This window comes from Pomacea canaliculata, linkage group LG11, assembly GCF_003073045.1.
Source record: "Pomacea canaliculata isolate SZHN2017 linkage group LG11, ASM307304v1, whole genome shotgun sequence".
Lineage (NCBI taxonomy): Eukaryota > Metazoa > Mollusca > Gastropoda > Architaenioglossa > Ampullariidae > Pomacea > Pomacea canaliculata.
In genome coordinates, this window is record NC_037600.1 from 22341309 (window position 1) to 22357932 (window position 16624).

At 45.4% G+C, this 16624-nt stretch overlaps 1 protein-coding gene across 1 annotated transcript; it reads left to right on the top strand.

Moving 5' to 3' along the window:
* The first annotated feature begins 1996 nt into the window (after window positions 1-1996).
* LOC112576188 lies at window positions 1997-16602 on the top strand. The gene is made up of 3 exons (XM_025258467.1): window positions 1997-2195; window positions 2494-2846; window positions 15563-16602. The coding sequence occupies exons 1-3, from the start codon at window positions 2014-2016 to the stop codon at window positions 15976-15978; spliced, it is 951 nt and encodes a 316-aa protein (XP_025114252.1). The 5' UTR covers window positions 1997-2013; the 3' UTR covers window positions 15979-16602.
* The last annotated feature ends 22 nt before the right edge of the window (window positions 16603-16624 follow it).

The following is a 16624-nucleotide window of genomic DNA, read 5'->3' on the forward strand; positions in this document are numbered from 1 at the left end:
AACCACACCTGGATGCCGAATATTCTATTTTCCGATTGCTAAATTTTTTCTGCGTGTCACAAACCTGCTGTGCTATATTTTTTAAAATTTTTTTAAAGCCTGGAAGGGGACAGGAAAAAGTAACTGGAAGGGGGAGGTTGAAACACCTGTTACTGTGTCTGTCAGTGTCAACAGCCTGAGGCGGGCCGGTCTTTGTTTTAATCAAGTGGTGTTGATAGGTTGTTTTGTTCAAAGAAGAAAGGAAAGAGTGTTGCAGTATTTTGAATGTTTGTGGTGTGACTGATGTTTTTCCTTGGAGGGAGCGGGGAGAAGGAACATTCTCCTCGGTGTTATCAGTGCTACCGGAGCGGACGTTTTTCTTTTGTAACAAGTCTTAAATGGACTTATTGTGTAGTCCTGACTGGACTGTGCAAATCTTGACAGATTTGTATCTTTATGTAACATTCAACCTGTTGAGGTGAGTGTGTATCTTTGTTGATTTTCGGTAAGTCTGTGTTTAATGTTTGAAGAATCGGGAAGTTTTTGTATTGGATGAGTGTGATATATTTGTGTATATTTTATGGATATTGTTTAAAGTAGTTAAGTTTTGAACTTGCCATTTGTTTAACGAATGGTTATTTCTTTTCGCCAGGTTTTTGTGCTTTTTTCACTTTTGTTGATTGCGCTTCGTTTACTCGTCTTATCCGCCTGGGGTTCACCGACCAGAGTTGAATTAGAAATAACTTTAGGAAGATCATCGGTGTCAACGGAAACTTTCTGTTACTTTCACATTGATATATTTGTGTTACTTAGAAGAGAAAACTTTTTGTATCATTTTCAACTTCAGACTTTGTGGAGAATTGAATAGTGGGACGGAACATTAGATGTTTTGTGACAGTGGAAGTGTTCGGACTGTGCGTTGGGAAATTAGGATTTGTTTTTTTTTTCTTTTACTTAAAATTATATTTATTTTAAAATTTAAATTGCTGTCGGTCTTTTTATTTATTAATCTTCCTCGTCTGAAAGGCACTGTAGAGTGCAGGTGACACTGCGAGTTCATTCCTTCCTCAAATGATGCAGTTTCCTTGCTGGGCTAAACTACTTACATAAGAAACACGTATTGTGTATATCCCTGCTGCAGTCCGTTAAAATGGTACTTATCTTTAAATAACCACAGATGTGCCAGCTGCACTTGTTATAATAGAATATAGTCTCTGCTTTAGGTTACCGTATGAGTCTTTCATGTGGACAGCATCGACACTGGAATAGATGGAAGACGATTTCCATTGTGCCAAAGCACGGCATTCCAAGAGTGTAAAAATAGTTTCCTGTCTTGTGGCTCGTGAGTGATTTCTCAGGTCCATTCATGAGGCCCTCAATATCGGAACAGAAACCAGGTTACCTTCATTTGTATAGAATGGCTCCAACTGCTGGTGACACTTTCGATCTGAAGTGATTGTGACATCTTCTTCTAAAAGATTACATTGTTGGAATCTTGAACCTAGCAATTATGTCTTGTTCTTGGATAAGTCTAAATTACGAACCAGGTGATTTCGTTCTTTCTGTGTTATTCTGTGTTGGGGGTTGATGATGCACCCCAGTGAACATCTGGATCATTGCATACTATATGACGAAAAACAATATGGATTATTACTAATTTATAATGCATGTTGTACTTTACATGTAGTAATTGGTTTCTTAATATGTAATATATGAAATAAATATTTATTTGTTTATACTAGATTCTGCGGTCCGGCGACAACAGTGAGTGTGCCATGCACATGTCCTCCACGTGTGAGTGTCAAGACCCTGGGTCAGGCCGTGTGGTGGACAGGAGAGTGCTATACTGCTGTAATCACACTCTTCCCGGAGCAAGTTCACCTGCTACACACGGCGCCTCCCACACTCTTTGTCACCGGACCGCCCGGTACAGGTAAAACTGTGGTGCTGCTGCTGATGGCCATACAGTGGCTGCGGTGTGGTCACCACGTCTACGTTGTCAGTACGTGTAGTGGGAGTCGTGCAGCGTGCAGCATGTTGTATCACCTGTTGCTGCAGACAGTAAAGACACAACAGTCAGCAGGTGTGTCAACAGGTCAGCCTCAACTCCTGCAGTATTATCTTTATAAAGACGAGGAGAAGGCCGTCAACGACTTGTCACAGGCGGCGGGCGGAGGGTCGTTGTACGTCATCGCTGATGAATTAGCGAGTGACAGGTGAGTTGTACAGCGTGTGATGTATTCATAAACACACAGGTAAATGGCGATCGCTTTTCTCTCATAATCGCCACCCCGATTTAGCAGGTGATAATTCTTCAATGGTTGAGTCACCTTATGGTGGTGTTGTAAGATGAAAGTAAATGTGTTACGTCAGCTGTTACATATATTGTGTAGCAACACGTGTCATTAATGTGACGGCATTTATAGTTGATTATGTCTCGTACAATAAATAAACACATTTTAGTGAAAGTACACAGTTTAACACTTATAGTTACATCCTCTGTTACTGTGCAAGGTTGGAGTCTTTCTGTAGCAAGCTGCTGACACAAGTTCCTCTTCTCCATCTGTGGGCGGCAAGTTGTTTCCATGAAAACGCACCCGCCGGCTGGCAAGTGGAATATTTAACCAGACCCCTCCGCTCTCCGCCGGCCGTCGTCAGGGAAGTCGAGCAGGACGAGATGATCACTACAGATCGTGATGTCCTGCCGTACAGCGGGCGAGGTGTGTCCGACCACACAGACGGCCCGCCAGTCAGACGACTGTATCATCACCGAGATCAGGGTCACACAGGTGACTGGCCAGGTGACTGTGTGATGTGCGGTCGGGAGGTGGCCAGCTTCTTAAATAGTCTCCGTGTTGGTGTTACAGGTAGGTTTGGGTATTGTGTAGTGTAACGTAGTTTACAGTTACATTCTGACTTTTGTAATAAATAACAAACAGGTGAAAGACAGTCTTATGATCAAGATATTGTCTGAGTGTCATGTGTCTGTCAGCTTACAACATTATGTTATAAGGTAATTTTTTATATTTTTTTAAATGTTATTTGTAAAGTTGACCCCCATCGAGACAAGTGATTCAAATTTGTCGCTACCCTGCCGGTCGTTGTACACAGCACCCTTTCAAGAAAAAAAAACAAAAACAAAAAAAACCAAAAACAAACGTCACCTTCTCTGCAGATTTCACACTCGCTCGTTATGCAGAGTTGATGTACTCACATTACATGTTGATATAACCGCAGTCACAGCAAGACTGCACAAGATGCTTCTCTAGCTAACCTCTGCTGGCCATCTTCACTTTGTTTTGTGTGGGTTTTTTTTTAGGCCCTTCGCCCCTCCTGGTAGCAAGGATTTGTTTTACGGGGTGGGGGTGCTGGCCCCACGCCCAACCCTCCTCCTTTTTCAGCCGGGCTTGGGACCGTCCTTGGCGGAGGGCAGCCAGCCCTGTAAACAGATGCCAAGTGCAGAGAAAGAACAGCGTGCCCGAGACGAGAAATGAACTCAGGACAGCCAACCTTCACTGTATTGGTGACAGGCGCTAACAGCGCTAACCGTTGCGCCACCGGCCCGCCTACACTTTGTTTTGTGTAGAGTAGTTCAAATCAAATCAAATCAAATCAAATCAAACTTTATTGTCTGTCCAGGAGAAACAGGACAGAAATTTGTCTTCGCTCACAAGGGCAGACATACATACTCATATAGACATTTAACACATAGGAGTAAACCACACAGTTAGGAGTAAAAGTTAGGAGTAAAAAAGTTTAGATTGCACCAGTCCATCAAAGAAGTTTATGTTTATCCTAACAACAAACCTTGGGTGACCATGGGCCTAAAAGCAGTGCGTAACATAAAGAAACATGTGTTCTTCACGGGTTCTGCCCACGACAGAAGATTGGTACATAGAGAGGTCCGTGATGCTATCCGTTGGGTGAAGGTGAAGCACAAGTCAAAAATCGAGTCTCAGTTTGCTACAGGTAACATCGGAGTAGCTTGGCAGGGACTCAACAACATGGCCAATATTGACGATTGGAGTCAGGGGTCGAAAGCCAAAATCTCGATCTCAGGCGTTGAGAGTACGGCCATGCCTAATGCTCTTAATTCTTTCTTTGCTCGTTTCGAGTCTCATGACTTCTCAGTGCAAATTAAAGATGTGCGTAGTTCTCTTCAACCTGTACAGAAGGTTGAGATTTGTCATTAACGTTGTGGAGCTGTTTCAGCGAGTGAATATTCGCAAGGCCTCCAGTCCGGATGGTATTTGTGGCAGAACAGTACGTTCCTGTGCACACCAACTCGGAGGCAGTTTTCAACATCTGTTTCAGCGCTCTATGGATTTGTAGAGGGCGGGTACTCCGGCGTTGTTGCTAGTTTTGGCGGGACTAGTGTTGGCGCACACCTGCTGACTGTTTCTGCCTTTGTTTGAGTGCTGGACGTTTGTTGTCGTCACATACGCTACCCCCCCCCCCAACATACGGTTTCATCTTCATCTTGCGAGCAGGATGAGTGTCAGAGAGGTGCACAATGGTTGCAGAGGACGACAGCACAGCAGAGGCTCTACGACCATACTAGTTATTCCGCTTTCAGTAGTTTGCCGGTGGACCAACGAGTGTCGACGAGATTGAAAGAGAGGTCGAGTTAGCTCTCGCCATAAACCCGATGTCTCAGAATGCCGCTCGTGGTTACATCTTGAGCTCGCTGGAGGGACCTGCCAGACGTCGAGTGTTGATGTTCCCGCATGACGCAATAGACACGCCGAGAAAGATCTTGGGTGTCCTAGTGGACGGCGAATGGAAAGATGTTGACATCATCGCCAGTTTCTACAATTGCCGACAGCGACATGATGAGGCGATGATACGCCGCGACGCTCCAGAATTTGCAGGCGAAAGCGAACGGCCAGTTGCTTATACAAAACATTGCCGTGTAGAAAGTCGCTCAGCAGCTTGACAGCAGCAGGATCAGTCAGCACTATTAGAGATGGTGTATATAGCGATTGCCTGCAAGGTGAGCCTTGGTTACACTGGTCATGGATGTTTTGGAAATGTGTAATACATCCATCCAACAAGTGCCTAAGTCTCACAGGGTCGCCATCGCAATGATCTATACACCAGTACACATGATCTCTGACCGCTGCTGTCTTGTCGCTGAGCTGAGGATGCCACGTCTTGCCGATGTTGACTTTACTACCTTGCGCCAGTTTTTTCATCCCAGCTTTGATACTCTTAGCGACGTGCCACCTCTCGTTGATGTTTCTAACACCTTTATTTGTCACTAACTTATTTATTGTCACGTTACGGTAGTCCACGTGTTCTTGAATTCTAACACCTGACTCATTCATACTTGCATACATCCTCTCGCATCCCACTGCCTCGTGCCGCTGGGTGCACACGTCGTGCTCTTTGGTGATGTGCTGGAGGTTTACAACCTTGTGGGTCGACAGTCCTAAAGTAACATCATCAGTGTGATACGAATTTTTCCGGCAAGCGTGCCGTGCATCTGTCATCACACTGATCCCGTCGGCCACAGGAGACTGTTCTGCTGCAAGTGCAGCTGCGACGGACTGGCGCTTCAAGACGTCAACGACTGCAGAAAACCGTGGCAGCCTTTTTCTCAAAAATGTATCGTTCACATGTCCCAAATTGGCAAAATTAGAAAATTTTTTATATTGAATGGGGATGATCCCCGACGTAATGTACGCAAAGTACATTCTTTCGTTAGCAAAATAACTGTCACCTAGTGGGGACGACGAGCTCCAGACGACAGTATGTCTGTTGGCACAGCCCAAAGTGGTGATCAGCACATGCCCATCCATTGTTGAATTATTCACTTCGAGCGAAGACGTGCACGATACTGAATGTGCATGAACATGATCAATAATATCCTTCACCTTGTCGTGCTCACCAACAAACAAACATTGAATTGCTGAAGATGCTTTTTCTTGCATGGGTACATTATTGATTCCACTATCTTGACTGCAGGGAAACTGAGGACTTTCACCGTTCAAGAAATGATCCAGTAGAAAAGACACAAAAGCAGACGGGGATTTACTGCCCGATTTTTTTCGTCCAAGTTGAAACTTATCATTAAATATATTTCTTGCTTCTTCATCTTTGAAACACAAGCGTATATCTTTTGTTATGGATTTATATTCGTAGGTTTTAACAGTGCCGTCCGTCAAAGTTTTCTTGCAACGTTTCTTCAGTGGCGTTGGGTTTTTCTCCATTGTAGACCGGTCACACTGTTTGGTAAATCTGGTGTCCAGTCACTTAATCCCCAGACACTTCATCCCCGACACTTCATCCCCGACACTTCATCCCCTAGACTTTTAATCCCCAGACACTTCATCCCCAGACACTTAATCCCCGACACTTCATCCCCAACACTCAAGAACAATTTTCATATCATATTGTTGAAGAACATTAAATTTACTAGGTTATATGAACTTTAACTAATGTTGTTGATGTTCAAATGACGTTGAAGTTAAAAGCATGATTTCAATTTGAATTTCAATTAAATTTTTCGCTGACTTCATAATTTTTATAGTTAAGGATTTAGTTTAGGGATTAAGTGTCTGGGGATGAAGTGTCTGGGGATTAAAAGTCTAGGGGATGAAGTGTCGGGGATGAAGTGTCTGGGGATTAAGTGACTGGGAACCGGTAAATCCAAAGTAATCCAAGATTCTGTAAAATATGTTAAAATAGTCTTTGAACTAAGTTATTTTTACCAATGGGCCGGAAGTTTCTTCACGTAGAAATCAGCGTCGACTCTTGTGACCAGAGCAACTTTTCCCCACTAAGTTGCCAGGAGTTGTTCGTAGTTCACAAGGAGAAGTCAGTCTTCTTTTACGCTCAAGTTCGTCTGAGTGGGCTTTGACCACGAGGAAGCAAAGTTTTGAGCTTCAAATTCACTTCGATGTTCCTCCCCAAGAGTTGATCGCAAAAAGCCTCGAGTTTGCCTTCAAACTCAAAATCGAAACATCTGGCACGTGGCATTCATGCATTCGATTGGTCAGACATACCATGTGTCCTACCATTACAACCAATCACACACTACGTCGAGTTCATCGGGAAGGGACAGGCGGCTTGTCATCAAAATCGAGCAATTCGGAATAGCATCTATACAAGGTACTGGAAAATGCTAGACTTCGTAGGACTCTGGAGTGACAGGAGATACCTGGATAGAAAAATCGCTCTGGCAGAAGGTGAATGGATGCTGTGCCACAGGCGTGAAGTGATGCCCACTTGCGTCGTGCAAAAAGTACGAACACTGTACCCAAACCCAGATGCAGTGCCGTATGTCGCTCACCAATGGGAATAAAAAAAAAAAACCTAAACAAGACGAATAAAACCTAAGTTTAAAAATTCCATTGCCTTTTTGTTTGTGTCATTTGGGTTGTTTGCCTTTGTCTCCTTTCCTGTCCTTTCTCTCACAAGGGAGAACACACAAACAAAACCACGGGTGCTAAACTGGTCCTAACCCTTTTGATTGTACAAGTCTTCTCCGCGTCCAGTTCTCGGTTTTGTGGACTCAGGAAGACGCAAGCACCGATGACCTCCACCCGGCACAATGGTCGGGTTAGATAAGAAGAGAAAAGATCGTGGGGGCACTATATTGCAGTCGTGAATTGTTGGCCATTTGTAAAAAGTTCGAACATTGCACTCAACCGAGGTGTACTTTAGGTCAGTCATCAGGAGGAATGAACTGAAAGTATTAAATATTATTATCCCCTCTTATGAGTAAAGAAAGATGTAAGGAAAGACAGTATGTTCAGATGGAAGCCGTTCGCCTCACTTTGTCTGGTAGGACAACCCTAACCCTGACAGTATGTTTCAGTTGCAACCCGTTTCACTTCAGCTTTCTCGCCGCCAACACCAAGTACTCGGCTGAGAAAGACGGTTTATCGCTTGCGATCTCCACTTTGCCTCGGGGCCAGGGTAGCAATTAGGGAAGACTGACCGCTGGTACTGACCCCGTGTACTCCTACCTTCCCTCGCACGGGCGAAACCATTTGAAAACACGCCCATTTCGACTTCGGCCTTTAAGGGGCTTACAAATGGCCATGTTTGAAGCGAAACGTCCAGACATCTGGCTGACCACGAGTCCTCATCTGTTGCCGACCTTCTAAGACCGCACGGCATGTAGAAAGAGAGGAGGGCAATGATGACAGGGAGGATGAAATAGATCGCATAACCGCACGAATCAGACAGTTGTAAATGGAGGCGGTCACCCAGCCTCACAACAAAGTAATGTCCCCCCACCCGCACCACACGACCGGCGGCACTTGTGTGCTATTGGTGACAACGAGAGGGGCACCTGAAGGCTGATTGTCAATACAACAAAAATATTTGCGACGACAGCAGGCGAGACAAGTAGACGGTCAGCGAGCCTACCCTCCCCCAAACAGCTGTAACAGGCGAGGTAGAAGGCGGCGCGGCGTCGAAGCGGCGGCGATTAACAACATCTCGGAGGACTGAAGCGCGACCGGTCAGGGAAAGTGACTGCCCCCGTCGTCTGTAACAGGATGACAGGGAAATAAAGTGTAGCTGGCCTGACTGGAAAGTGTCCCACAGCGGAGGTTGTCATTCATGGCAGTTGAGTGATGGCGTTGCTCGACACCGGCAGTGAAACGACGGTCACTGACGAGTGGACACGAGGGCACATACAGGACTTACAGCTAAAACATCTCCTCATCTCCTCGCGAGGGACCGGCGGAGCAGAGGTACCATACTCAGGAGTGGCGGTGGTGGACATGTTTTCGGCCAGTGTCCGAGGACGTTCCTATCCTGGTGGTCAAGGACCTTGTCGATGTGGGCACAAGTGAGCGCTGGAGGCGCGTGTCGCTTCTACTAGGGAAGAACGTCCTTGATCGGATAATGGACTCTACCGCAGATGTGGCGCAGGCAGTACAGGCAGCCGTGCATGAAGCTCATCTTGAGAGGACAGTGTCAGCAAAAGGACTGGCTAGGGCCACTGGCAACACGCACGATCCTGCATTTCCAATGGCCACAATTAAGTGACGAGCATATCACCAGATAGCGATGCACCCAGACGACAGACAAAAGCGCTTTAGTGACACCCATGTGACTATTTGAGTATACCAGGAAGCCAATGGGTCTGACGTCCACACCAGCCACTTTCCTGAGGTTAATGCAGACCACCATGTCGAACTGTTTAACTTCGGTCCTTCTTGTGTACCTAGACGATCTCTTGGTATACTCCAAGACGTTCGATGAACACTTAGCACACCACGATCGGCTCTTGGGGCGCATCACGGAGACAGGGTTAAAAACTGTGGCTGGATAATGCCAATTTCCTCCGGCGAGAGTGACCTTCCTGGGAAACACCATTTCCACTGAAGGTGTCAGTTGTGAAACGGGTTAGGTGGAAATAGTTCAGAAGTGGCCGGTGCTAAAGACCGTCACGGAGCTATGCAGTTGGTGACCATGTCCCAGTGTCTCGACGTCTGATGCGCCAGTTCACGTGGTTGTCGCGTGTCGGCGATTGTTCTGCTGTCCGTGTTGTTCTTCTCGTACTGTGTTGGCCCGTCGCTGGGTGTGTACGTACGGATGGGGAGAATTAAGGGACGGTCTACCTGGGTCCTTGTGTAACCCTATCCGTCTCGCGAGCCCAAGAGCCCTGACTCGCGGCGTCGTCGTCGCGCGTCAGCTGCTCGCAGGCTCTTCACAGGTATCTTCTTTTTTCGGGATGGGACAGCAAACCCCCCCTCACGTTGACTTTCTCCCCTTCTTTTCTTTGTCTGTTTCTTTGCTTTTCGCGCGCGTGGGGTCCTTGGCGCGGTTTTCTGTCTTTTCTGGAGAGTCTTCATCCAGCAACGGACGGCGCCGGACGTGGGGGACGGTGGAGGACCGTGGCCCTAGCGGCCGGCGCTGGTCTCTCATCATCACAAGCCGATTTGGGCTTTTTTTTGTATCCTCTACGTTTTTTCTACATATTCTTCATGTTGGATTTGCTCTTCGTCCATGTCGTCGTTTCTGCATATTGCCTTTCGTGCTAATGTCCGCCATTGTGTCGACCCTGCGCCTATCGCCTCGTCGGCGCGTGAGCGCGACCCTGCTGCGCGAGTGTGCGGCCTGGCCATCGAGGGAGTACCTAGGGTGGAGGTCGGCGAGCAGGGACTCACGTGACCAAGGTCTACCCGGACGGGAGAACCGAGGGGAGGACAGCTGGTCCAGAGGGAGAGAGGGGGGGGTCACCGCTGTAGCGGCATGCGGGCCAGAGAGGAGGGGCTGCCGCCAGCGAACACCTTGAGCGGACATTTCACTTGCCACCCAGCAGTGCGTGCGGGTGGTTTGTCTTCCCTTGTTTGTTTGGTTTTTTTTTCTTCTTTTCTTCGCCTACTGTAACATGCCTGTGCACAGGGCAATTCTTTTATTGTGAATTGTGTTGATGCTAGTTTTTCTTATTAGTGTTATTTTATGCTAGTGAATAAACCTGTCTGTTTTGTAAACTTTGTCTTTGTCATCGTTGTTGTTGTGGTCTGCGCTCAGCCTGTGGTTCGAATGGTATGTCAGCAAGCCGTCTCCGGCCGAGCGGAGGGGGTTGCGCGTTCGTACCGGCTGTGCGAGCGGATTTCGGGCGTGCATCCTCCGGCGGCTAGGGGGTGGTAACGCGACAGTGGTCACCTTGATATTCACAGGTCAGTGTTGAACTCCGTGACCTGAAGTGAACTCGCCGGCAAGCTTAGTGTTTGGCGGAAGACTGGACATCCACGAAGTGATTTGTAAGGCCGCCAAGCCAGTCGTTGCAAAATGTGTCAACGAGGCCAAGACATCATATCTTCAGGACCAAATAAATAATTGCACCTCCTCCAGACCACTTTATGACATCTGCAATCAAATGACTGAAACTATTAGAGCAATGCCGCTGCCCACTGCTCATCCTGCTTGACAGCTTCCACAAGTGTTTTGTAATTATTTTGCTAACAAGATTTCGGACATTCGGTCATCCTTGGATTCGATATCGGTGCCTGCCAGCATCTCCTGTCATATTCTCCCGAGATGCTCTTTGACCAAATTTCAACCAGTCTATGATGCTGATATAAATGCTATTATTCTAAAAGCCAAGCAAAAACTTATTAGTTAGACCCAATACCCACAAGTCTTCTTCTTGAGTGCTTAGATATTTTACTTCCTGTCATCACAAACATTGTGACTGTCAGCTTGTCATCAGGTGTTTTCTTATCTTTGTTGAAAATTGCCGGTGAAGCAGCTTCTCTAGAAGTCCACGCTTAATGTGAATATGTTGAACAATTATCGAACAGTTTCCAACTTGTTATTTCTGTCAGTGATCACAGAGAAAGTAGTGTTGACACAGCTGTGGGCCTACTAATAAGAGCACCAGCTCATCCCCCATGTCAGTCAGCATAGAGACCTTTTCACATAACTGAAACTACTTTAATTAAAGGGACCACCCACATATTATCTGCCCTTGACAGTGGTGATGCTTCTTCCTTAACTCTACTGGACCTGTCTGCTGCATTTGACACTATGAACCACTCTCTGCTCCTTCATAGACATCACACCCTGTAGGGGTTTTCTGGACCTGCACTAGCGGGGTTCAACTCCTGTCTCACTGACAGGACGCAGACTGTGTGTTGATGGTCAGACATCTCGCCCTGCTCCACTTCCGTGTGGCATCCATCAAGGCTCAGTACTCTCCAGTTCTGTTTATTGTGTATATGAAGCTACTTTCATCTTGCATCCCGTCTCACAAGGTTTCTTATCAATCATATGCTGATGATAGGCTGATGATATGGAGCTGTACTGCTCCACTCCACTGGCTGAGTCTCACTGTGCTACCAGCACCATAGAAGTCTGTATAAGTGAAGTCAAGGACTGGATGGTGTCTAACAAACTTAAACTCAATGATGATAAAAAGGAAACACTCCTACTTTTGAGAAGAAAAAATCATCTTCACTAGTTTGTCAACAAAGTCACATGAAGAATGGGAAACCCTCACCTTTGTGTTTTATGTCAGGAACCTGAGATTCATTGTCACTGCAGACATCACTCTTGCTAAACAAGCTACAGCTGTCTGTTAGTCTGTCTATTATGATAGACAAGTTACAGCTGTCTGTTAGTCTGTCTATTATGATAGACAAGTCACAGCTGTCTGTCAGTCTGTCTATTATGAACTACGCAAGATGAGCGCCATCCGTCACATTCTGTCTTCGCGCTACCGACACTCTGGTCTGTGTTTGTTTTATCAAAACTTGTTTTACTACAACTTCTTGCTTGCTGGCACCTGCCCTGATTATTATCCTTGACCTGCTGTTCCCTTACATCCCAGCTACACAACTCCACTCCTCGTCTGATGATCGTCTCCTTACTCTTCCTGTCACCACAACATCACATGGCCACAGGATGTTTAGTTCAGCGGTTCTCAACCTTTTACATGTGGCGACCCCCCTGACGAACACCGGTACGTCCGCGACCCCCCTTAGCCAGCTAGGTCGGTGGAATAGCGGGTGGGGGGGGGGGAGCTTTAGCTAACCTAGAACGCCGCGTCGAGGAAATCAATGCAATTCAACAACGGAAGAGCAAAGTTCGTATCTGCAAGAAGTATAACTGTTAATGAAATTTTACTAAAGCTAATAAATATTATTTTATTGGACACTCACTTTGATTAATGAGAAGGTTGAGCCTGCTTGCTGTTGCATAGAGAAGCGAACCTGTGTGCGATGTTCGTACCCACTGCTATTCGCAGCTCAGCCTCTGCGTCCACACGATTTCTGTATTGAGACTTCAGTGCTGACAATGCTGAAAATCCTTGCTCACACATATACGAAGTTGAAAATGGCAGCAGAACTTTCATTGCTTTCTCAGAAAGGAGAGGATAATCACCGTTGATGCTAATCCAGAATGTTGGCACTGGTGTTGTTTGGAAGACCATTTTCAGGGATTGGTCACTCGAAAGGTCGATGAGCTGCTCTTCTTCTTGCGTGGACAACCCGCTTGTGCTAGGATCAGCCAGAAATGGATTACCAATCCAATCGTATTTAGTCACATCAATTTCAGCGAAATAATTGCTGAACCTTTCTTGCAGTCCGTTTAGATGGGCAATAATTACATTCTTCACCTGATCAAGATTCAAGTTGTCAGCCTTGCCACTTACACAAGCACGGAAACATATCAAAAATATTTTCTTGGCGTATCTTTTGCGTCCACAACGAAATTTTTCGGACGAAAGCATTCATCTTGTCAGTTGTTTGTAATATGGTGGTGTCCTTCCCTTGCATAGAAGTATTCACAACGTTCAGCTTCTCAAAATATGTCAGATAAATATGCCATTAGCAGCAGCCATCGCGTCGTTCTTAAGCAGGTCAGCCTTGTTGAAAGAGTTTCTCCTTCAGAAACACCCACAATTCTTCCCGCAATTTCAAAGACTCTTGCGAGAGCTTTCCACGCGACAACCACCTTGATTCGCAGTAATAGAGCAAGGTGTCATAGTCGGCTCCCATGTCTTGACATATCAGAGAAAACATTCGAGATCTGGCAGAAACTGTTCTTCACAAAGTTCACCATTTTTATGACATCTGTTAGCACTGTGTTCAACTCAACACTCAAATCTTTGGAAGCTAGAACTTCACGGTGGATCATGCAGTGAGTCCAAACTACATCTGGAGCAAACCTTTTTAATAAGAGATTGCAACCCTTGTTTCTTTCCAGCCATTGCAGGGGCGCCATCTGTGCACAAGCCGACGCAGGAACTCCAGGAAATGCCTTCGTCCTTAAGGAAGTCATCGACAATCCCAAAAAAATCTTGGGCTGTTGCTCTGCGTTCAATTTTCTTGCAAATAAAAAAGTCTTCCAGAAGAGTATTTTCCCACACGTAACGAATGTAGCAATCAAATGTGAGTCACCTGCAGTGTCAGTAGCTTCATCTAACTGCAAAGCAAAATTTTGGCTTTTTATACGACTGATCAACTGATCAGACACGTCTTCAGATATCTCAGTTATCTTCGGCGAACTGTGTCAATTTGACAAAGGAATGGCTTGCAGTTGCGTAGCAGCATCTTCTCCTATCATGGTCCGTACAATGTCCATTGCTGCAGGCAGTATTAATGACTCTCCGATCGTATGTGCTTTTTTGTTTTGAGCAATGCGATAGGAAACTTGATACGAAGCCATCAAAGCTTTCTTAGGAATTGATGTATGTGAGACAAATGTTTTTTTGGCTCTTTTGTATTCTTGCAATTTTCTTTCAAAAAATTCGAGAGGTTTGCAAGCTAATTCCGCATGCTGAGTTTCCAAATGGCGCCGTAGTTTGTTTGGCTTCATACTTCTCTGGAGCTAATATTGCGAGGCAAACAACACACTGTGGCCGTTCTTTACCATCAACAATAATGTTTGTAAAACCAGTTTTTCAAGTATTCATTGTCATACCTTCTTACTTTCGTAGCAGGCCTTTCTGGTTTTCATCGGCTCCAGCACCCAAAACTTGCACATCGCTCGTTTCTTCACTTTTCTTTTCAAAAAACCACCGCAATCAGTTCCTTTTCGCAGCACAAATTTATCCATGGCTATCTTCTTCAGGACAAACACGTGTACTTGCATCCAAAATTTTGATTAAAACTGCTGTCTTTATCCAGTCGCAGCGCATTGTCTGGTCATGGCCTTCTGTCAGGGACCTATAGAGTACTAGGACTGAGCACGTGCGAATGAAAGGGTGTGAATGATGGACGTTTCCTGAATGCGTGCCTTTTAGATGTTTAAAAACAAAGAGAGAGGTGTGACTGGAGAGGGAGAGGGTAGTCAGCGATGAGAGATTGGGGGAGAGAGAGAGGGCAAAAGGTGAGAGGAGGGAGATTGGAGGCTTAATTGTTGAGAGGGGATTGTGTTTTGAGTTTTGGAAGTGAGAAGTCACTGCATTGCCGAGACAGTGTACTTGAATAGGAAGAAGAGATTTGGAGTTTGAGCCCCCGCACCACTCGGTTACACAATGTAAACTAATTTCACTAATACCAGTATAAGAAACTTTTTTTAAAAAATGACCACCTTCGCGACCCCCTTGTAGGCACGTCGCGACCCCCCAGGGGGTCGCGACCCACAGGTTGAGAACCGCTGGTTTAGTTATTGTGCAGCCAAACTATGGAACTTTTTCCCTTTACTTCCCTTGACATATCCGCCACCTATCCCAAAGGAATCCTGTACACGTGCACTGAAAACACACCTTTGCCTTAAGCATTACTCAAACAACCTTTCCCATAATGCTAGTCCTTTGTCACACCCTTCCTTTTGTAATATTATGTTGCTCTCAGCTTTTGATCTTGTTATTTGGTTCCTCTTTGTGTTTTCTGTATTTGATTTTATTCTTCGGTTAGTAAAGTTGTTTATTCTGTTGTTTTTGTTTTGTTTTGTTTTTTGTCGCTCGTATGCTGTCCATGTTTCCTTCTTGTTCTTAGGCACTAAGAGCTTGCTCCTTAGGAGTGTGAGTATGAGCTTTACAAATTTTGCATTATTATTATTGTTGTTTATTTTATATTATTAATTATTATTTATATCGATGTATTTGTCAGTGTGTAAGCTTTATCTGTGACACGTGACTTACAGTATAAACTGTTATTTTTAACAGAGAGTGGCACAGCAACATCTGGAACAGTAACCTCCATTAGGGGCGACACAACACCCCGTCTACAGTGGAGAGACGTGCTGGTGTTGTACTGGATTAATGTACGTGACGACTCGGGTATAGTGAAGGGACTGGATGAAGAGGGTATCCAACTGCGGGTTATGAAGCATGATGGCAATAATAAGGATGACATCGAGGACGTGGCCACGGCCCGCAGTGACGTGGTGTGGGTGACGTATGGACGTTGTGTTCGTGGTCTGGAGAGAAAAGTCGTCGTGTGTCTGCAGTCTTCTAAGTCGTACTTTCCTAGCTCTATCCTACTTGACCTTATGTCCTGCTGTACGTCACAACTTGTGATTGTCTCCCCTGATTATGATGATGATGATGATGATGATGATGATGATGATGATGAAGAATGAAGTTCGTCTGTGCTGGGTCGTGTTGGTTGGTAATGTAAAATTTTGTATTATATTTTGTTATAGAGTGTTGGTCAGCCCTATCATGCCCAGTTTGTGTGAGGTTGATCCGCTGACATTGATATCAGTCTGTAGAAGTCAGCACTCAAACACACACACAAACACAGGGCACTCTCTGTCTCTCTCTGTCTCTCTCTCTCCGGGATGAGAAAAGGTCGATGACTCTACAATTCTATGTACCATGACAACTATTCCCAGCCATACTTAGCTTCTTTGGTAACATCAGGACAAAGAAACGGAATGAAAGAAGCAGGCGACATGTCTGAGGGACTCTGTTTATCAGACTTTTTTGTGTGCTTAAGTTATTTCATCATAATTTCATTTATTATATGAATGATGACATCGCCCGCATGACGTATCTATAATAATAATAATAATGTGAAGTTATATAATAACATGCAGCATTGCGACCAAGGTAGATCGCACTCTGTGCGCAGACCAACGATGATAAATAAAAGATAACAGCCAGTGGACAGTGAGGTATGTATAGAATCAATGAACAACATCAAGATGAGGTACAAGATAACAACCAGTAGACAGTGAGCTACTATAGACACACTGAACAACATCAAGATGAGGTACAAGAGAA

Coding starts and splice junctions, on each gene's coding strand:
- LOC112576188 (XM_025258467.1), top strand. CDS start 2,014: ATGTTGTATCACCTGTTGCTGCAGACAGTAAAGACACAACAGTCAGCA. Junction 2,196..2,493: donor GATGAATTAGCGAGTGACAG/GTGAGTTGTACA, acceptor TTACTGTGCAAG/GTTGGAGTCTTTCTGTAGCA. Junction 2,847..15,562: donor TCTCCGTGTTGGTGTTACAG/GTAGGTTTGGGT, acceptor TATTTTTAACAG/AGAGTGGCACAGCAACATCT.